General features: G+C 45.6%; 1 protein-coding gene across 1 annotated transcript in view; it reads left to right on the plus strand.

The window, feature by feature from the left end:
- Positions 1-7,366, plus strand: part of LOC132384654 (peripherin-like) — a 40,940-nt gene extending 33,574 nt beyond the window's left edge. Inside the window, exons 7-9 of the mRNA XM_059955979.1 lie at positions 3,578-3,621; positions 3,721-3,797; positions 4,714-7,366. Coding sequence (XP_059811962.1) covers positions 3,578-3,621; positions 3,721-3,797; positions 4,714-4,761 — 169 coding nt within the window. The 3' untranslated portion in view covers positions 4,762-7,366. The remainder of the gene's footprint in view (positions 1-3,577; positions 3,622-3,720; positions 3,798-4,713) is intronic.
- Positions 7,367-22,297: the final 14,931 nt, after the last annotated feature.

Below are 22,297 nucleotides of genomic sequence, written 5' to 3' on the forward strand. Positions count from 1 at the left end.
AGATTAGTTGTACACATTACACATAAGGGGACCAGTCAGCTGCTGCTAGATCCCATCTCCTTATTACCCTACACCCCTGCAGTCTACTCCCATCAACTCCCTCGATTCTACCTCAATTTACAGCAGCCAATCACCTCAGCAACTTGCATGCCTTTGGGATGTGGGAGGAACCTATGGAGTCATATGGAGAACGTACAAACTCCACACGGACGGTGCCTGAGGTTAGGACCAAACCCAGGTCTCTGGTTTTGTGTCCCTGCCACTTTACCACACCCACTGTTTATCCTTCACTAAAACGCATTATCTGACTTCCCTTTCTTCCATGGTCCACTCTCCTCTCTTAGCAAATTCCTTTTTCGACCCTTTATCTCTTCCACCGATCAGCTCCTAATTTTTACTTCATCCTCCCTCTTTCCCCCCCCCACCTCACCTTATTTCCAATCTCGATGAAGGGTTTTGGCCTGTTAAACACCGACTGATTATTCCCCTCTATAGATGCTGCCTGACGCCTGAGTTCCTCCAGCATTTTGTGTGTGAAACATAGAAAATCCGCAGTACATTACAGGCCCTTCAGCCCACAATGTCGTGCTGACCATGTAACCTACTCAATAAACTTCCTAGAAATTCCCTACCGCATAGCCCTCTATTTTTCTAAATGCCATGTTCCTATCTAAGAGTCTCTTGAGAGACCCTGTTGAATCGTGTTTACTATCTGACCATCGTTGTGGGGCCAAGAAGTGACCCACTGAAGTTCTTCAGGATGTCCTGAAGTTCAAGAAGGCAACTCACCTTAAAGGGGCAAATGGGACTGGAGCTGGACTTGCTGGTGATTCCTGATTTGTGTACTGCTAAAAACTGACCTGCAGGTACATTGCTATTGATTCCAAACGAAGGATGAAACAAACTATACCATTCTGTACAGAGTTAAGCGAGCCAGGCTGGTACAGTCCAACCTGAGCTTACTCAAACTCAAGCACGTGCACGCCATTCAACCCTCTGTAGACACTTGGGAGGCTTTGGCATAGAAGCAGAGCTGTTGTTTTCCCTGGCTGGGGTAACTGGAACTGGAGGTGACAGTTTCATAATGAGGGCTTAAGCTATCTTCACCCAGAGGGTGGTGAATCTTTGGAAATTACAACCCATGGAGACTTGATCACTGAGTACATTCAATCAATCTCAGATTTAAAGTTAACAATTAATCTGGCAACACGCAAAATGCTGGAGGAACTCAGCAGGATCTATGGCCAGGAGTACAGCTGATGTTTCGATGTAGGGTCTTGGCCCGAAACGTCGACTGTTTACTCTTTTCCACAGATGCTGCCTGGCCTGCTGAGTTCCTCCAGCATTTTGTGTGTGTTGCTCTGGATTTCCAGCATCTGCTGACTTTCACTTGTTTGAAACTGGCGTCAGTTGCCTTTTTTGCTAAAATACAGTGCCACATACTTCCCACTCTCTGAAATGTTTCCAAACCCTACTCCTGCAACTTTGGCACTAATATTGGTCCCAGTCTCCCCATCAGTACGAATAGTTTCTCTCCATTTATAGAGAAATGCAGCATAGGCCCTGTCGATGTCACTGAGTATTGTATGTTCTTGACATAGTCGCATTGTTGTCCAGAGTTGGTCGCCAGCAGAACCCGACCTTTCCATTAGCTGAAATTCCAGTCTGTCAACCGGTTATGGGGAGAAGTGTTACTGCAGAAAGAAAAAATTCCAAACCTCAAGTATAGCAAAGATGGCTGGAGAGAGGAGGAAGAAAACTAAAATTAAAATGAAAAGGACGGTGAATAAAGAGTAAGAAAATAAATATTCAGCTGATACTTTTTGTACATTGGGAGTTTTATTTGGTGTTTTGCATTAATATTCCAGAAAGGTATTAACAAGAGTTTTTAAACAACTTTTCTTTTCAAAAGTATGGTGATGAAAGCAGCTTGTGCTTGGGGTAACCTTAACCCTGATGCCCATTCCAGCTTTCCCACAGGATTGGGATTTTGTCAGGATGTTGGAACAGCCCTCATGTAAACCTGTGAATGGAATCTCTCCCAATGAGCTCTTGCCAATCCAGAGAGGAAAATCGTGCCCGATAGAACAAAAAAATGGTTGGATCAGACATCAAAGAGGCAGCAAAGAGATTCATATTCATTCAACACCTTAACAGGTCTCCTGTGCATTCAACAATTTACATTTTAGCCAAATGTTTTGGCCAATATGCACTGCAGGATCCCACTCCAGTAATTGGCTGGTTCCTTTCTTCGTCATGGAGGGAGAGCATGCCTCCCTGCCTATTTTCAAGTAACATCCAGGGAGTGAAAGCAGCCAGCCGAACAGACGGAGGAAGCCTGGTTTCAATATTTCACCTGAATAGGGGCAGTGCTCCCTCAGCATTGCATTGGCTTGTGTGTAGCCCATTTACAGAAGGAATGTCCCAGAGGCCCTGGATGCATAAAGGACCGGAACATTAAAGATTGAGTGAAAACATCCCTATGCTGCACTCATGTACTTAAGCAAGCGACGCGAACGCACCTCCTGTCTGTGAGATGGATGCCAATGATGGAGATGGTGTAGCAACATTCGGTAGCTTCTTTGATCGTGATTTGTATTCAGGTATTATACCTACTGTTACACAATGAGAAGCTTTCCAATCTTTCCCCAGACCTTTAGTACCATGCTAATTATACTCTCATCAAGGTCTTGCTAATAAAAATACTCCTGGCACCAAGTGGAGCTCAATAAACAACACTGAAGTATTATTTTCCTTTTTCTTCCCCAATCATGGTTGTCACTGACAGCACATATTATCCACTGCTACTTGGACCATAAGGCATAGGAGCAAAATTAGGCCATTTGGCCCAGTGACTCTGCTCCACCATAAGTCATGGCTGATTCTCTTTTCTCCCCTTCTCTACTCCACTCTCTGGCCTAATCCCCGTAACTTGTACCTGAGAAGCTGTTAAAGAGGACAGCGTTCACATTTATCCACTGGTAATGTGGTGTGGTGCCTGTCAGTACAAGCAATGAAAAATGAAGTAACTACATAGAAATTCCTTGCAAACACATTAGCTTCAACAAGTATTGAATTATCACCAGATTGTGGAGCAGTCACAACCAACCTGTGCAGAACAGATCTGTTCAGAAAATACTATTTATGAATTAATATTAGCTTTTGCACTTTCAAAGTTACTCAATCTGCATCAAAGCTACCAAGATTTATCCATTTATAAAATACAACATAGATGATTTTCATATACGAGTACAGCAACATTACAGTTATACAAATTCAAAACAGAAGTCATGTACAAAATTTATCAGGACTATTACTAAATTAGAGTAGTTTTAAATGGTCCAGGATTAACAATATTGCACATGATACTACCAAAACTTATTAATTCAGTTTATTTTGGAGCATACCTTTGTTCCCAGCACAACACTGGGCTGTTACAGGATGTAGAAGATTAAGTTTCAAATGCTTCTGATGAAAGCTTCACTGATGCACTCATACTTTTTTCAGCAAGTCTGTGAAACCATGAGATGAAGTTTTATAGGATTAACAATCACTGTCTGTCTCTTTGCATGCTTAGGATTGCAGTCCCAGTCCAGTCTTTTGCCTCACTCAGCTTTCGAGGTAAGTCTGTAAGGGTTTAGAAGAGACTTTGAAATATTTGAGATGGTGCCTTTCACTTCAGTGTGGTTTATTTCTGTTTCTGTTTGTACCACACTTTAGACTATGATCACAATCTGCAAGACATTCAAACCAGGAAGACTGTGTTAATCAAAACTATTGAGACTCAGGATGGAGAGGTGAGAATAATGAATTAAAAGCAGTCTTTTTGTTTGGACAAATGTGGATAGTCTAAAAACCTTTAGAGAGATATCACTAATTGATTCCTTTTCCTTGGAATTATCGTTCAAACCAAACCTAGAAATTAAAGCAAGGAAAAGGGTTCAGACTAATTCCTAAGTGGATTATGGATGTAGGCATCAATTTGGGATATAGATAATCCCCTCTGTCAAAAATGTACACAAAATGCAAATACTGCCTAAACAATGTCGTCTAGAGCTGTAACACAATGTTCCAAATTCCATGATTAAGCCGGAGCTCATCTTGAACTTGTTGGTCACTCACACACTGAACCCTCGGTCTGTGTGAAAGCTCACACCACCTTCTGAATGTCGCTGGCAATTGAACAAACGGGCCTCCTACCAGGGTATTGGCTTTCCCTTCTGGAAGCCATTCAGCTGCACAAAGCACCTCGTGTAACAGAGATGTTTCTTATCCTGTCTTCTCCCAGCTCCCGCCAACAGAGGCCCCTCTGCCCGCATGCTCTGGAACCTCCTCCCAAATCCACCATCCTGATTTGCTGCCAGCACATTCCTAAGTCGAATAACAAAGCTGCTTCTCTCAGCTCAAACCCAGACAAGCTGAGAGCAATACAGACTGCTTTTACACAACAGCTAAAATGAAATACCTACAGCACAGCAGTGAAAATCTTAATCGGCTGCTACACACAGAGTCAGGAAATGAATTCTGTGGGTGACGGTTTGCCACCTTGTGCAGGCGAGAGTCCCGCTCACAGCCTGCATTGAACTTGCATTAGCAGCAGTCCAGTCCTCACTGATTTTGGAACTGGCTGCCTCCTGTTCGACCTTTGCACAGTTTAGAAAATCTTTTAAGATGTTTATTTTTCTTAATGGAAGTTGTTCTTTGATTCCACAGGTGGTGAATGAGTCCAGGAAGGAGCAGCAGAATGATCGGGATCATTAAAGAGTTTGAGTCAAACGGATGCAGAAGAGAAGACTTATTTCCCCATTTTCTCCTCCCATCTATTCCTGTTACCCACAGTTTAAAACTCAGAGCTGTAGAAATGACCAGTTAATACATTGTATTTGTTTTATTGGACACTCACCTCGGCAGCAAGCACTCCCAAAGCTTGATACATGAAACTAGCCCTTCAGCCCACCGAGTCAGTGCCAACCACCTCTACTCATTTACTCATTTCTACCTCACTGAGTCATAGAGCACAGAAACAGGCCTTTCAGCCCATTCAAATGCCAAACTTACCTATCCCATTGATCGCCACATGGACTATGGCCCTGCATATGCTTCCCATCCACGTACTTACCCAAATTTCTCTTAAATGTTGAAATAAAAGATCCCATCTGATTCGCTCTGTCTTTTCTATTGTACACTGGAGACTGTTTATCCTGAATATTACTAATCCAAGTATCTGGCTATTTCTCCTTTCTTTCCGTCCTGAGGAAGGGTCTCAACCTAAAACATCAATTGTCCGTTCCCCTCCACAGAAGCTGCCTCACCCATTGAGTTCCAAGTGTCTTTTAACTGATGTTATTGTTCCTGCCTCAACCACTTCCTTTGGCTGCTCATTTCGCATACACCTTTTGTGTGGGAGGAGGAAAATTCCCCTCAAGTCCATATTAATTTCCTCCTCCCTCATCTAAAATCTATGCCCTCTAGTTCATGATTCCTTAACTTGAGGGGAAAAAAGACTGTCAGTGCCCCTCATGATGTTGCCTCAGCTTCAGATTCAAAACATACAATGAAAAGTGTGCTGGAGCAGCCTGCAAGTATTGCCCACAATTCTCCAGCAGAACAAAACAACAAAAGCCAAACAAGCCACAAGCCCCATTCTCACCCTCCCATCACCCACTTCCTCACACACACAGGTAGGCCTTTAGCCCCAGGCCAAGCCTCTGGACTCTCAGACATCAGGCCTCCAACCTTTAGTCTCTGGCCTGGACTTACAAAAGATCATACCTTCGATTATAGCTCTTTTAAGATCACCTCTCAGTCTCCTGCACTTCAAGGAATAAAGACTTAGCCTGTCTAACCTCTCTCGGTCTCTCAAGTACTGGCGACATCAATGTAAATCTTTTCTGCACTCTTCTCAGTTAATTAATATCTTTTCTGTAGCGGAATAGCCAAAACTTGAACACACTATTGCAAATGTAGCCTCACCAACATCTTGTGCAATTGCACGGTGACCTCCAAACTTTTACACTTGATTCCTTGACTGATGAAGGCCAGCATCGTCCTGTCTACCTGTGACTCCACTTTCTACGTGCTGTTGTGCACAGGAGTTACTGTAAACTCACCATCTGCTGAGAGCCTTCCACAAGGCATGCCAATGTAACTCAAGTCAACTGTGAGGGCACAGGTACCATCATTGGCATATCTTGCAGTTGGTTCAAATAGTGATTGAGAGATTTGGGACACCTGTTAGCACAGTTTGGCACTGTACTGTGTGCTGTTGGCGTCAGGGGGAATGATGTTGAGGTTTCGGAAGAGCGCATTGTGCAACTGCACTGGGATGCACCTCATCAGGCACGGGTCTCTCAGACTGCATACTTGGATTTAGACCAAGAGGGGGTGACATGCATTACCAGTCCAGCAATGTGTACAGTTACTGGGATTCACACTGGAATGTAGGCACAGAAATTCAGACTCAAAGATATAGTGACCATGAAATATTTACATTGTGACTGAAGAGTTAGTGGCTGAATTGGAGCCCACTGACAAACTGGTAATTGGCTTATCATTTGTCACATCTAATGGGATACAATGAAAATCTTTGTGTGCCATCCGGACAGATTTCCATACATCAGTACATCGAGACAATGAAGTAATTGTAAGGTGAAAAGATCTTTATTGTAAAAGAGGTCTGTTCATTCGTCTTATAACAGCAGAACAGAAGTCATCTTGTATTTTCTTCCCAACGGGATAGAGGAGAATGTCCAGGGCAGCAAGGGTCCTGATTTCTGAGAGTGGGAAGTGTAGGCATGGTGAACGGAGGGGAGGCTGGTGTGTGTGGTTAAAGCAAAGGGAGTATGAAAGAAAAGGCAAAATAGGTTGGACTAGTATCTTAACACTGTCTTCTGGGCAGAATGGCCTGCTTCTGTGCTGCTATTCCTTGACCAAGGTTCAGAAGTGAACCTGGGCAGCTTGGGTGGGGCTGCAGGGGTGTAACCCTGAGTGAACTTGGCTCAGAACTCCAGACAGAACAGTGGAAGGCAAGGAAATGCCCTTATTGAAACAAGCATGCACTGAAGATACAGTGATACAAATCTGGTCGTGCTTGTGGGCCCAAGTTACAAGAGCTGGTCATTTCAAATGAATTTGTGATATTTCAAGCTTTAAGCACATTAACCTGTTTCTGATTCTCACTGGTGCCCCTTTCTCTCCTGAAGCTTTGCCTTTGCTAGATTTCTGCTCCTGTTGCAAGCCACTGGCTCAGAATACACTAAACATACTGGTCGCAGATCAAGCCTGCTATTAGATCTGCCCATGTCCACCAAGGTTGCAAAGCAGCTCGAGTTGGATCATAAAGTGACAGTTTGTGAAATAAAAGTGTACACACTGTGCTGAAGGGTTGTTTTTGGACTGAGTGTGAGTTTGACAGCGAGGAAACGTTAGCCTGGCCTGGATCCCTTCATTGATTGGCTCAGACACGATGGGCAGAGTGACCTCAAGTGTTGTCACAGTTCTCGGATGTGGAGAAGGGCGAAGAGCTCCTCGTGATTGAAGGTAATTTGCTTCAGCCCTGATTTTGGCGATTCTGAGGTCAAAGTGAAACTCAAAAGCTATTCCCCAGCCGGGGCAGCTGTGTAATCCATCGGTTGACTTTAATCCTTCCTGTGAAAGGATTCCTTCCCAATTTCAGACAAAAGATTCCAACTCTCCACTGCATGAGGAGGTGAGGGAGGGCTGACACTGGGAGCATATTGCGGGAATTCAAAGGGGACCTGAAGGACAATTTCTTCACCGAGGGTGATGGGTATAGTCTATACGACAGGAGCAGAATTAGGCCATCTGGCCCATCGAGTCTGTTCCACCATTCAATCATGGTGATCCTTTTATCTCCTCCTCAACCCCAGATCCCAACCTTCTCCCCGTAACCTTTGATGCCATGTCCAATCAAGAACTTATCAATCTCTGCCTTAAGTACACCCAATGACCTGGCCTCCACAGCTGCAAGTGGCAACAAATTCCACAGATTCGCCACCCTTTTGCTAAGGAAATTTCTCCGCCACTCAGTTTTGACAGACAGACATACTTTATTGATCCGGAGGGAAATTGGGTTTCGTTACAGCCGCACCAACCAAGAACAGTGAAGAGATATAGCAATATAAAACCAGAAATAATTAAATAACAAGTTAATCATGCCAAGTGGAAATAAGTCCAGGACCAGCCTATTGGCTCAAGGTGTCTGACACTCCGAGGGAGGAGTTGTAAAGTTTGATGGCCACAGGCAGGAATGACTTCCTATGACGCTCGGTGTTACATCTCGGTGGAATGAGTCTCTGGCTGAATGTACTCCTGTGCCTAACCAGTACATTATGGAGTGGATGGGAGTCATTGTCCAAGATGGCATGCAACTTGGACAGCATCCTCTTTTCAGACACCACCGTCAGTGAGTCCAGTTCAACCCCCACAACGTCACTGGACTTACAAATGAGTTTGTTGATTCTGTTGGTGTCTGCTACCCTCAGCCTGCTGCCCCAGCACACAACAGCAAACATGATAGCACTGGCCATCACAGACTCGTAGAACATCCTCAGCATCGTTTGGCAGATGTTAAAGGACGTCAGTCTCCTCAGGAAATAGAGACGGCTCTGACCCTTCTTGTAGACAGCCTCAGTGTTCTTTGACCAGTCCAGTTTATTTTCCATTGAAAGGGTGCCCCTCTATCCTGAGGCTGTGCCCTCTTGTCCTAGTCTCCACCACGGGAAACATCCTTACCACATCTACTCTGTCTTGGCCTTTCAACATTCCAAAGGTTTCCCCCCCATCCTCCTGAATTCCAGCAAGTACAGACCCAGAGCCATCAAACGCTTCTCATTTGATATATGGAATGATCTGCCAAAGGAAGTGGTTGAGGCAGGTACCTGAACAACATAAGACATTTGGACAGGTACATGGATAAGAAAGGTTTAGAAGGAGATGGGCCAAATGCTGGCAAATGGGACTAGCTTAGGTTGGAATCTTGGTGAGCATGGACTGGTTGGGCTGTTTCTGTGCTGTATGGTTAAGAGTCACAGTATGATTGATGTCCTGTTTTGAGAGCAGATCACATTGTACAGGACACCATGAAACCTGCTCCAGATGAGCTCCATAATTGACCTCGGTGATTTCCTTCCAAGTGGCAGAATCTGAGATTCTGCGCATTGGCACCTCCCAACCCCCTGGACTCGGCACGCCCTCTGACCTTCGCCCTTTGGCAACCATCATTGGCAAGAGAGCTGCTGGTCGTGTTGGCGGATCTTGAACCTACAATTGTATGTGTGGACCCAGCACAAGGTTCTTTCATCAGGAGTCTGCGCATTCCACACTCCCACCACTCTGACATTCCCCTTGACTTGCCTCCAATCACCTAAAAACTATGCCGCTTCACAACCCCACTGACATTGGGGAATTTGACAGCCGTGACCACTCAAAGTGGGGCAGGGAGCATTTTGGATAGGTTTGGAAACCTCAAGTCCGTGAACCAGAAGCCTGAGACATCAACTGTTTATTTCCCACGGCAGGAAGGGGGCAGAAGCCAGAATAATAAGAATGGAGGGGGTTGGGGGAGAAGGCTGGCAGCTGAGGGGGGACAAAGTGGAAATATAAAAGGCTGAAGGTTTAAATCTTCAACAGGAGTGCAAAGAGACCCTCTCTCACTGCTCCCCCTCTGTCAGCTCTGCTGCTCTTTGACTCTTCAAACGTACTCACCAGGCCTCATGCCTCTTTTTCAGATTACCTCAGCCATTCACCCATCACCTCCCACCTTATCACTTCATTCCCCCCTCCCCACTCGCCTGGCTTCACTTATCACCTACCAGCTTGTCGTCCTCCCCTTCCCCCACCTCTGACTTCAGCTCCCCCCCTTTCCAGCCTTCCCAAATAAGACAAGAACTTGACAATACCATGGGATCTTGCTCTGTGCAAATTGGCTGCCCCATTTCGGAAATGACACCAACAGCTCAGCATTCTACCATCATACCCACAGTCTCCAGACCTGGGCCTCTGTTCCTTCCTCTGCAACTGGATCCTTGACTTCCTCAGCGGAAGATTACAGTCAGCGCAGATCTGAAATAACATTTCCTCAACACTGGCGCACCTCAGGGGTGTGTGCTTAGCCCACGGCTCTATTCTCTTTCTACACCCACGACTGTGTGGCTAGGCACAGCTCAAATGGCATTTATAAATTTGCAACTATTGAGAATCTCAGATGGTGATGAGGGCGTACAGGACTGAGACAGACCAGCTGGTTAAGTGGTGTTGCAACAACAACCTTGCACTCAATGTCAGTAAGAGCAAGGTACTGATTGTGGACTTCAGGGAGGGGAAGTTGAGGGAACGCACACCAGTCCTCGTTGAGGGATCAGAAGGTGAGCAGTTTCAAGTTCCTGGGTGTCAACATCTCTGATGATCTATCCTGGGGCCAATATATTGATGCAATCACAAAGAAGGCATGACAACAGCTATATTTCATTAGGGGTTTCAGGAGACTAGCAAATCTCCACAGATGTAGCGTAGAGAGCATTCTAACTGGTCTGGTATGGAGGGGGCAATGCACAGGATCGGAAAAGCTGCTCAGCCAGTTTCATCATGGGCACTAGCCTCCCCAACATTGAGGATACCTTCAAAAGGCGTTGCCTCAAAATGGCTGCATCCATCTTTAGGCTAATTAAAGACCCCATCACACAGGACATGCCCTCTTCTCATTGCCACCAGCAGAGAGGGGGTACAGGAACCTGAAGACACACACTCAATGTTCTAGGAAAAGCTTCCCCTCCACCATCAGAGTTCTGAATGGACAATAAACCCATGTGCACTACCTCACTATTTTTCTCAAACATGAGAAAATCTGCAGATGCTGGAAATCCAGAGCAACCCACACAAAATGCTGGAGGAACTCAGCAGGTCAGGCAGCATCTATGGAAATAAACAAACAGTGGATGTTTTGGGTTGAGACCTTTCACCATGAGTCCTGATGAGGGATCTCAGCCCGAAACGTCGACTGTACTCTTTTCCACATATGCTGCCTGACCTGCTGAGTTCCTCCAGCATTTTATGTGGGTTGCTTTTTTTTCCTTTTGCTTGCTCTCTTCTTACACAACTTATTTAATTTTATATTCTTATTGTAATTTCTAGATTTTTAATTATTATATTGCAGAATAGTGGTTGGCTATTTGGGAGATTGGTTGGCCCTCATATATATTGCACTGTTCTACTGCCGGGAAACAATTTCACCACGTATGCCAGTGATATTAAACCTGATTCTCATTCTGAGAGGTACTTTGGGGACATCCTGTGAGCGAATGTGGTATTACACAGTGGAAAGCTTTCTTTCTGAGAACGGTCCAATCTTCACGCGTAGACAGCGGCAGAGCGTTCGGCCCTTCGAGACTGTTCCAGCACTCAACATATCAGACTGACGCATGACCTAACTCCTTTAAGCAACCGCATGCTTTAATATCCTTGCTTTATCAAGAATAATGCACTGCCCAATTACTGTAACTCTAACAGCCTCCTAGTGAATGCATTGGTTAATAATAAAAAAAAGGTTAGAAGGTTATATTTTGTTTTGAATTTCAATAATTGAATAAATGATTGTGATTGCGCTCTTGGGGCCATCGAGGGAACTTTGAGAAACACTGCGCCTGAAAAACTCCCAGAGCAGCCGGCGGTGCCGCTGATCAGTGTGCTCGCATCGCCACCTGCCGCGGATAGCCGGTACTGCGGCGTGGCCGACCATCTCGCTCTCGGTGCAGGGTGGGTGGGTGAGTCAGAATTGACAAAGGTGACCATTCATTTATCCAGAAAGTGCATGGAGCCGCCGAATGAAGCCGGAACCAGGTCAAGAGTAAATAAATCGTTAAATGAATAGGAATGAATTGGTGTTTGCAAATAAAAAGGGTGGAGGAATTTTATGTTTAAGATAAACTGTAACAACTCATTTATTGTACTCCAAACACTGAACACAAAGCACGGTAAAAACTCTTTATGTCATTACGTCATCATGTCAGACCAGCCTCTTAAAGTGTTGGTGGCTGTGAATTATGTACATTTCTACCAATTACGTTATCCTACACAGCCCCTCCCCACCCCCAGAATTCACTGAAACCGGCATTGCGAGCCTGTCCAGGGCTCGGATGAGCCGCTTGGCTTGGGTCCTGTGTGGAAGAACAGCACGGGCCTCTGGCTCGTCCAGATGAGTGCTGACACGTCCTGACGGCAGCGGCATAGTTGTGGAATCCACCAATTCTTGGTGAGCTGGATTAAGGTGATCTATTGAAATACATTCAGGTCTACCCTTCTTACTTATGATAAAAGTCTTTTCGCCCAGTTCCAAAATGTGGAACGGGCCATCGTAAGGGGGCCTAAGGGGATGTTGGTGTACATCATGGCAGACGAAAACAAACGAGATGGCATGTAGGTCAACCGGAACCCAGGAGTGTTGTACGCCATGATGAGAGGTAGGAATAGGTGCAAAGGAATTCAATTTACTGAGGAGGAGGGAGTTGAGAGGCCGACCAGGCAGATGTGGCATCAAGAATTAAATCACCTGGCACTCTCAATGGCTGCCTGGTTACCAACTCAGCCACAGACGACTGTTCTGAGCCCCAGCAGGACCCATGGGAGATGATCATGCCAACACTCATCGGTCAGGAAAGCCCTCGGGGCAGCCTATAAAGAGCGGTGAAACATCCCACATAGACCATTGGACTGTAGGTGATACGCCGTGGTGTGATGTAACCTAACACCGAAGTTCTGGACCATGGCAGCCCAGAGGTCTGATATGAATTGGGGATCGTGGTCAGAGGATATATCAGGTGGGGTGTCAAACCGAGCAACTCAGGTGCTGATCAATGCCCGAGCCCGTCGTTGATGCTCGAGGGAAGACCTCTGGCCACCTGGTGGTACGTTCCACTGTGGTAAGGAGGTGTGCGAAACCTCGTGGGGGGTGGGGTTGTGAAGAGGAGTAACCAGGTCTGATGGTCAAACCGTCACTCAGGCACAAAAGTGCCAATGGCGTGTTAATTTTTGCCCACTGGCTCTCCACACGGGCTGCAGTCCAATCATACACGTCCGTTCAAAGGACATGCCACACAAACTTTAGTGGAAACTGTTTCTGTGAGGCCTTCCGGCCCATATGTGAAAGGCATATGGAGTTGAAAACAGTCTCCCTCCAGTTTGGGGGCACAATGGGGCAAGGGCAACCAGTTGAGACATTACACAGAGAGAAATCCCAGCTTCCCTGAACATGATATCAGCCAACCACAAGCCTGTGACTGCTGTTCGATTAGCCTGGACCTCTGGGCCAGTAACTTGGTTGCCTGCTATTTCAGCATGGTCAACCCCTATGTGTACGGCCTTAATGGCTGGCCGTGACAGGCAATCAGCTACAGCAATATTTTTCCCCTTGACATGTTGTATATCCATTATGAACTCGGACATGCCAGCCAGACCAAGGGTCTGATACTTCGGCCATCGTGTGAACAAGGGGTTTGTGAAATGGCAACGTGTGATCAGGGGTATTGCCATGAAGCAAGAGCTCAGCATGATGATAGAAATTCACCATGTCTAAAAACTCCTGTAGTTTTTAGTAGCATGGGGTGGTGGGAAATCCATAATAACGACTGTTTTGATGGGAGGGGTTTTGCGATGGCTGAGAAAGTCAATGGTTGACAACCCAAACAGGCACTTAGCAGAGGGGTAATAATCAACCCGTGTTGGCTTAAGCACTCAAAAAGTGTGTGGAGATGAGATACATGTTCGGATTTGGATGCACTGGAGACAAGTATGTCTTACAAGTAAACAAAAAAGAAATCTGTATCTTTTAATCCAGAGTCCATCAGCCATTGGAAAGTCTGTGCTGCATTTTTCAGTCCAAATTGCATGTGCAGAAACAAAGAGGGTTATCACAGCTGTTTTGGGAATGTCCTCTGAGCACACAGGTACCTGACAGTAACCCCTAACTAATTCATAAAATATTAATTTTTCTGGCTAAACATGCCAAGATGTGTGGGACAGGGTAACGATTGGGGGTGGTGACCTTGTTAAGGCGCTGGTAATCACCACATGGGCGGCCACCACCATTGGACTCAGGGACCGTACGGACGGGTGAAGCCCAGGGGCTGTTCCACTGGCGTACAATGCCAAGTCTTTCCACACTGGCAAACTCTGCCTTTGTGGTTGCCAGCTTTTCTGGGTCCAGTCTATACGCGTAGGCATTGTTGTGTGAGTGTGGTGCTCGACCCCATGTTTTGTGACTGTAGTGGAGAATGTGGGCTTGGTGAGGTCTGGAAATTCACCCAGCAGTTGAGAAAACTTACATGTGGTGGTGCATGTGCTTGACAGAGTCGTTATCAGGAACTTACGGGGGTGGGGGGGAGCAGTAACGACCCAAAGTCCTTGACATTCATAAGCCGGCAGTTCTTAAGATCGACAGACAGATGCAGGAAGTCTGCATCGAGCAGAGGTCTAGCCACTTTAGCCAAAATGAAGTCCCGTGTGTAATGTCACCCACTGAAGCAGAGCATCACCCGTCGTGTCCCGTAAGTCTGGATCCTGCTGCCATTGGCGGCCTCCAGCGAGGTTCTGTCACCCTTTGCCTCTCATGCTGGCAGCACATTCACTTGAGCACCTGTGTCACCCAGGAAACGTTACCCTGAAAGGGTGTCTGTAATGAATAGTAGGCGTCCCTGGCAGCTGGAACCCACGGTGTTCACAGACCTCTGATGTCCCGATGTGCTGGCACTATCAAAGCTGCAAGGCATTTGGCATTTCCTAATGTTCGTACCAATGTGGTAAAATCACAGGCCTGATGTCATCTGTTTCACAACCGTGGGCGTCCTCATGTTGGGGGCCTTGCTGAGGCAAGGAAAAGAGGAGGAATGCTGCACCACTGCCCGGCTGACTGTAAACTATCAGCCATTTTAGCAAGCTCACTGTAGTCCTGCGTGGGTGCGTTAGTGAGGGCTATGTGAACCTGATCAAGCATTTGCTGAATGAAGAGTTCTTTAAAAATAAAACAAGGATGGCGATTTCCCAGGAGGGGCAGCATGTGGTCCATTAGCTCCGAAGGCTTAGCATCCTTGAGGCCAGGCGAGGAGAGCAACACGTTCAGACTCCGATAGTCCAAAAGTCTGTAAAAGGTGAGTTTTCAGCGATTGGTATTTATTGTGTTCGGATGGGTGTTTTAGTAGGATCACCACTCTCGATGCTGTGGAACTGCTGAGTGACGCTACCATAAAGTAGAACTTGGTGTTGTTGGTGGAGACTTCTCACTGTGCAAATTGGGCCTCGGCCTGTACAAACCAAGCAATGGCATTTTGCTCCCAAAACTCCAGCAGTTTCAAAGCGACTGCACTGGCCGACATGTTCAATAACTCTGGAATCATCCTCATCTATCAGGGTTACCAATGTAGGTTTTCCCAAATAAAATGGAGTGAGGTGTTTTGTGTTTAAGAAAAACCAGAACAACTCATTTATTCTACTCCAAACACTGAACACAAAGCGCAGTAAAAAAAAGCTCTTTACATATTTATGCCATCACACCAGACCAGCCTGTTAAAATGGCTCCTGACTCAATGTCAGTGGCTGTGAATTATGTACATTTCCACCAATTACATTACCCTACACTGCAACCAGCTGAGCATGTGAGATTCAGACTACTGCTTGTGAGGAGAGCAGAGGCCTATTTTCATGTTTGTATGACATTCTAGTGAGCTCTGATGTGCAGAAATTTAGAGCATCATGGCTAAACTGCCTCAGAAGGAAACTGATCCAACTGAGGAAGGCTCAAAGGGTTCCTGGGGAGCCAAAAGCTTCTTTAAAATTTCAAAATGTACTTTATTCATAATATACACAGTAAGTGCTATCTGCACATGTCCCCACAGAGCCTTTTCATTGGCTGCACTGAGCTTCAGTATGTCCGTTAGCACGTCTTCCTGCAGCCTGGAATGCGCCAGCCGGCAGCCTTCCATAGAACCATAGAACGTTACAGCACAGAAACAAGCCTTTTGGCCCTTCTTGGCTGTGCCGAACCATTTTTCTGCCTGGTCCCACTGACCTGCACCTGGGCCATATCCCTCCATACACCTCTCATCCATTTACCTGTCCAAGTTAAAAATGAGCCCGCATTTACCACTTCATCTGGCAGCTCATTCCACACTCCCACCACCCTCTGTGTGAAGAAGCCCCCCAATGTTCCATTTAAACTTTTCCCCCTTCACCCTTAACCCATGACCTCTGTTTTTTTTTCTCCCCTAGCCTCAGTGGAAATTCCATTATGGACTCTCCACTGTAGTGGCGGACCAACAGTTTTGGGCAGACCAAAGTGCATCTTTCACTGGGCTGATGATCTTTCATCAACAGTTGATGTCTGTCTTGGTGTGTGACCCTGGGAACAGCCTATAGATCAGAGACTGCTTGGTTCCACAGCTGCTGGGGATGAAGCAGGACCCTTGCATAATTTTCCAGGCCTTATTTGCAAACCCACGGTTCACAAAGAGCTGGGCTATTGTCTCATCCTGAGGGCAGCTTGAGTTGGGAATGAGATTCTGATTGCGTAGCGAGGATCTGACTGAGAAGGTCCCTCCAAGTGAGATCTTGGTGCTTTTCAGTGAGATCTGGTGATGAGAGCTTCTGCCAGATGGTTTTGGCAGTTTGCTTAGGGAACCACCCCACTTCCTTGTCTCACAGTATCTGCAGGACATTCTGTGCTGACAATTCCCTGATGGACTTGTGGTTGAAAGTGGAGATTCTCTGCCACTAAGTACAGGTAATGCAGCAATGTCCTGCTGACTGGAACATCGTGCTGCAGCAAGGCCAGGCCTGAAATTCACAACCAAGAGTTTTTGACAATGGTCAGCTGAGTCCACAGCTTCTTGCGATCCTGTGATTTCAAGCCATGACCTGTCAGAATGCTCTCCATGGTACACCTACAGAAATCCATATTTGAAATGAAGGATTAGCATTCTGCCATGGTGCAGTGTCTTTAGCAATGTGATGTTTTTATAAAATGTTTCCTGATTGGCGAGAATAACTTTTCCTTTCCCAAGCCCCAATGTTGATGCCTCTTAGTTGCCTGGCAACATCAAAGACCTGTGGCCTTATTGGAATTGTGTTTATTCTGCCTGCATACCACAGTATTCATCTCTACTTTCCACATCCCATTCCAGGAAATGGTTGCCAAAGTAAATTGGGAATACTTGCCAAGGACAACTCCTGCAGTCGGAGGTGCTTAATAAATCCCATTTATGGAGATTTTAACAAAAGACAGTGAGGCCACAGTCCTTCAAGCAAGTCTTAACACACTACAGTTCAGACCTTGTTGGTAGCAGGTCACAGTGACTTAAAATTTGCTTTGTAGGGGTTCAAGGAAATGCTCCTGAGAAAGTTGCAAAGATAGTGGCAGAACTGATTTCTAACAATTGGAGAAGGGAAAATCGGATATGTCAGTATTACAGTTGAACAAAGGGAGCTATGGAGCTATGAGGGAGGAGCTGGCCAAAGTTCAATGGAACAATATCCTAGCAGGGAAGACAGTGGAACAACAATGGCAGGTATTTCTGGGAATAATGCAGAAGGTGCAGGATCGGTTTATTCCAAAGTGGAAGAAAGATCCTAAGGGGAGTAAGGGGCGGTTGTGGCTGATGTGGGAAGTAAAGGACAGTATAAAAATAAAAGAGAAGTAGTATAACATAGCAAAGATGTGCGGGAAACCGGAGGACTGGGAAGCTTTTAAAGAGCAACAGAAGATAGCAAAAAAGGCAATACATTAAGAAAAAATGAGGTACGAAGGTAAACTAGTCAAGAATATAAAGGAGGATAGTAAAAGCTTCTTTAGGTATGTGAATAGCAAAAAAATAGTTAAGACCAAAATTGGGCCATTGAAGACAGAAACGGGAGAATTTATTATGGGGAACAAGGAAATGGCAGATGAGTTGAACAGGTACTTTGGATCTGTCTTCACTAGGGAAGACACAAACAATCTCCCAGATGTAATAGTGGCCAAAGGAACTAGGGTAAAGGATGAACTGAAGGAAATTTATATTAGGCAAGAAACGGTGTTGGATAGACTGTTGAGTCTGAAGGCTGTTAAGTCCCCGGGACCTGATTGTCTGCATCTCAGGGTACTTAAAGAGGTGGCTCTAGAAATCGTGGACGCATTGGTCATCATTTTCCAATGTTCTATAGATTCAGGAACAGTTCCTGCTGATTGGAGGGTGGCTAATATTGTCCCACTTTTCAAGAAAGGAGGGAGAGAGAAAACAGGGAATTATAGACCGGTTAGCCTGACGTAAGTGGTGGGAAAAATGCTGGAGTCAATTATAAAAGAGGAAATTACGACACATTTGGATAGCAGTAACAGGATTGGTCCGAGTCAGCATGGATTTATGAAGGGAAAATCATGCTTGACTAATCTTCTGGAGTTTTTTGAGGATGTAACTATGAAAATGGACAAGGGAGAGCCAGTGGATGTAGTGTACCTGGACTTCCAGAAAGCTTTTGATGAAGTCCCACATAGGAGATTAGTGGGCAAAATTAGGGCACATGGTATTGGGGGCAGAGTACTGACATGGATTGAAAATTGGCTGGCTGACAGGAAACAAAGAGTAGTGATTAACGGAATGGTAGGCTGTGACCAGTGGGGTACCGCAAGGTTCGGTGCTGGGACCACAGCTGTTTACAATAAACATTAATGATTTAGGTGAAGGGATTAAAAGTAAGATTAGCAAATTTGCTGATGACACAAAGCTGGATGGCAGTGTGAAATGTCAGGAGGATGTTATAAGAATGCAGGGTGACTTGGACAGGTTGGGTGAGTGGGCAAAAGTATGGCAGATGCAGTTTAATGTGGATAAATGTGAGGTTATCCATTTTGGTGGCAAGAACAGGAAGGCAGATTACTATCTAAATGGAGTCAAGTTAGGAAAAGGGGAAGTACAACGAGATCTAAGTGTTCTTGTACATCAGTCAATGAAAGCAAGCATACAGGTACAGCAGGCAGTGAAGAAAGCTAATGGCATGCTGGCCTTTATAACAAGAGGAATTGAGTATAGGAGTAAAGAGGTCCTTTTGCAGCTGTACAGGGCCCTGGTGAGACCACACCTGGAGTATTGTGTGCAGTTTTGGCCTCCAAATTTGAGGAAGGACATTCTTGCTATTGAGGGAGTGCAGCGTAGGTTCACAAGGTTAATTCCCGGAATGGCGAGACTGTCATATGTTGAAAGATTGGAGCAACTGGGCTTGTATACACTGGAATTTAGAAGGATGAGAGTGGATCTGATTGAAACATATAAGATTATTAAGGGATTGGACACGCTGGAGGCAGGAAACATGTTTCCGATGTTGGGTGAATCCAGAACCAGAGGCCACAGTTTAAGAATAAGGGGTAGGCCATTTAGAACAGAGATGCGGAAAAACTTTTTCACCCAGAGAGTGGTGGATATGTGGAATGCTCTGCCCCAGAAGGCAGTGGAGGCCAAGCCTCTGGATGCATTCAAGAGAGAGTTAGATAGAGCTCTTATAGATAGCGGGGTCAAGGGATATGGGGAGAGGGCAGGAACGAGGTACTGATTGTGTATGATCAGCCATGATCACAGTGAATGGTGGTGCTGGCTAGAAGGGCCGAATAGCCTACTCCTGCACCTACTGTCTATTGTCTATTGTAACCCCATGCTGGGGCATCCATGAATACATTTCCCCAACCCATTAATGAAAACAAATGGTTACTTCACTAACCAATCATCTTTTCCTTAGGATCAAGGGCGATGGGTGATCCCTGGGGATGGAGGGTGACAGGCGGTCCCTGGAGATTGAGGGTAAACAGCAGACTTAACTCTCCGGCTGGGCAGATTGTGAGGAATTTGATACTCTGGTCCTCTCGACACTTTCTCCACTGTGAGTGCCTGCAGGCCTGGAATTCTCTGTGGGCCTGTTGCATTTCTTCACAGAGGCTTTCAAGAGTTGCAGTGATCGTTTCCAATAAAAAAAACGTAAGTAACAAAGTAGTTAATAGTTGTATTTGCTGCCAGCATGTTGTGGCTGTGTTCACCAGAAAAGATGGTGTAGGTGATGGGGATGGACAATAACGGCAAATATGATCAGAATATCACGAAAGGGAATTCAAGCTTCTCTTCTAGGTAGGTGGGAGAGATACAGCGGCACTATTTTAATGAACAATAGGGGAATTCTCCCCGGAAACGTGAGTCTGACATTTACCTTTCAACCAGCATCGCTGAAACAGAATTATCACTTGGCTGATTATGGGGACCATTGTCAGCACAGATTGGCCATTGGGTTTCTGACTGTATAATAGAGACTATGTCTGACGAGCTGTAAAACACTTTGGGCTATCCTGAACTGTGAAGAAATGTGTCTTTCTGGAGTAAACTGAACGCAACTAATAGAATGGCCACAAGGGGTCCTCCAAGTGCAACAGCCAGTTGCCATCCAGGCATTCACAAGATGGGGATCATTGGCAGTGCCAGTTATTGCCCATCCTTAACTGCCCCTGAAATGAGGAGGCGCAACTGGGTAGGATGGCAGGTTCCTTTCATCTTCTTGATGGACCTCAGCCAACCAGAAGGGATTGTACCAGTGATTTAATTGTTACCATTACTGAAACCAGCTTTAGTTAATTAGTTGAATTTAAATTCCCAACTACCATGGTGAGATATGAACACATACCTCTGGATCTGTAGCCCCTATGTGTAAGTGAGGGGTATAGCAGTAGGGAACATGTGGAGAATAGGTTACAGGGAAAATGAATGGGTAAGGGATTGCACTGTGGCCAACATACAGCTGATGTGCTGAATAGTTTCCTTTCGTGACATAAGGACATATGAGAGAATTTTAACCACTTCATAAATCAAACTATTGAGTACAGGAGTTGGGATGTTATGTTGAAGTTGTGTAAGATGTTGGTGAGGCCTGATTGTGTCCAGTTTTGGTCACCTACCAACAGGAAGATATTAATGAGTTTGAAGAATATAGAGAACATTTACAAGGATGTTGCCGGGCCTTGACCTGAGTTGCAGGGAAAGGTTGAATAGGTTAGGACTTTATTCCCTGGAGCGTAGAAGAGTGAGGGGAGATTTGACAGAGGTATCCAAAATTATGAGGGGTATAGGTAGGGTAAATGCAAGCAGGCTTTTTCCACTGAGGTTGGGTTGGACTACAACCAGAGGTCAGGGGTTAAGGGTGAAATGTTAAAAGTTTAAGAGGAACATGAGGGGAAACTTCTTCACTCAGTGGGTCATGAGAGTGTGGAATGAGCTGCTAGAGGAAATTGTGGATGCAAGCTTGATTCCAACCATTAGGAGAAGTTTGGATAGGTACAGGGATGGTAGGGTTATAGAGGGCTGTGGTCCAGGCAGAATAATAGTTTCGTATAGACTAGATTGGCTGAAGGGCATGTTTCTGGCTGCAGTGCTCTATAACTATGAATCCACTGTGGAGAGAGAGGCACAGTTAATGTGTCAGGTCAGGGATCTGTGGAGTTTGCTGGGCTGTCCAGACCTGTAGGTCAGAGTCATGGGAAAAGGGGTTAGCCACTCAGGACTGAGATGGGGAGAAGTTTTTCACCCAGAGGGTGGTGAATCTTTTGAGGGTTGTGGTGGGTCAGTTGGTGAGGATATTTGAGATGGAAGTTGACAGGGGTTTTGGATATTCAGGGATAGTTCAGGAAATTGGCGCTGAGGTGGAAAATCAGATGTGATTATATGGGACAACAAGGCGGTCAGACACGGGAGTGGGTGGTCAAACAGATTCCTCCTACTTCGATTTGTCGTGTCCTTGTGAGTAAAGTTTTGCTGAGACTTGGAAACCCCGGAGTTTGTGTTATCTGACTTCTGATACAATGTGTGCCACTTTGCGTGCTGTAAAAGGAGGGAGTCTCCACTGAGAGACCCAATAGAAAGGCCATCTGTACTCTTTAGAGTGAAAAGCTCCAGTTACCTCCCTGGTCACAGCGACAGTGGAAAATGATTGATTTTACATGCCATGGAGACACATCATTCCATGCAGAAGTACACAAGTGCAGGGAAAAGAAAACAGAAATTAGTTTATTATTATAGTGTTACAGAGAAAGTGCAGTACTGGTAGACCACAAGGTTCAAGGACCATGACAAGGTGGATTAGGAGGTCTAGAGTTAATTTTATAGCAGCCGAGAGGTCTGTTTGAGAGTCGAAGCAGCAGGATAGAAGCTGTCCTTGCTTTGTAGAAATAAGTCCCTCCAGGGTTCTACCTCCAGTGTTCACTCATCTCTTTCTGCTCAACCTCTAT

This window comes from Hypanus sabinus, chromosome X1 (genome assembly GCF_030144855.1).
Source record: "Hypanus sabinus isolate sHypSab1 chromosome X1, sHypSab1.hap1, whole genome shotgun sequence".
Taxonomy (NCBI): Eukaryota; Metazoa; Chordata; class Chondrichthyes; order Myliobatiformes; family Dasyatidae; genus Hypanus; species Hypanus sabinus.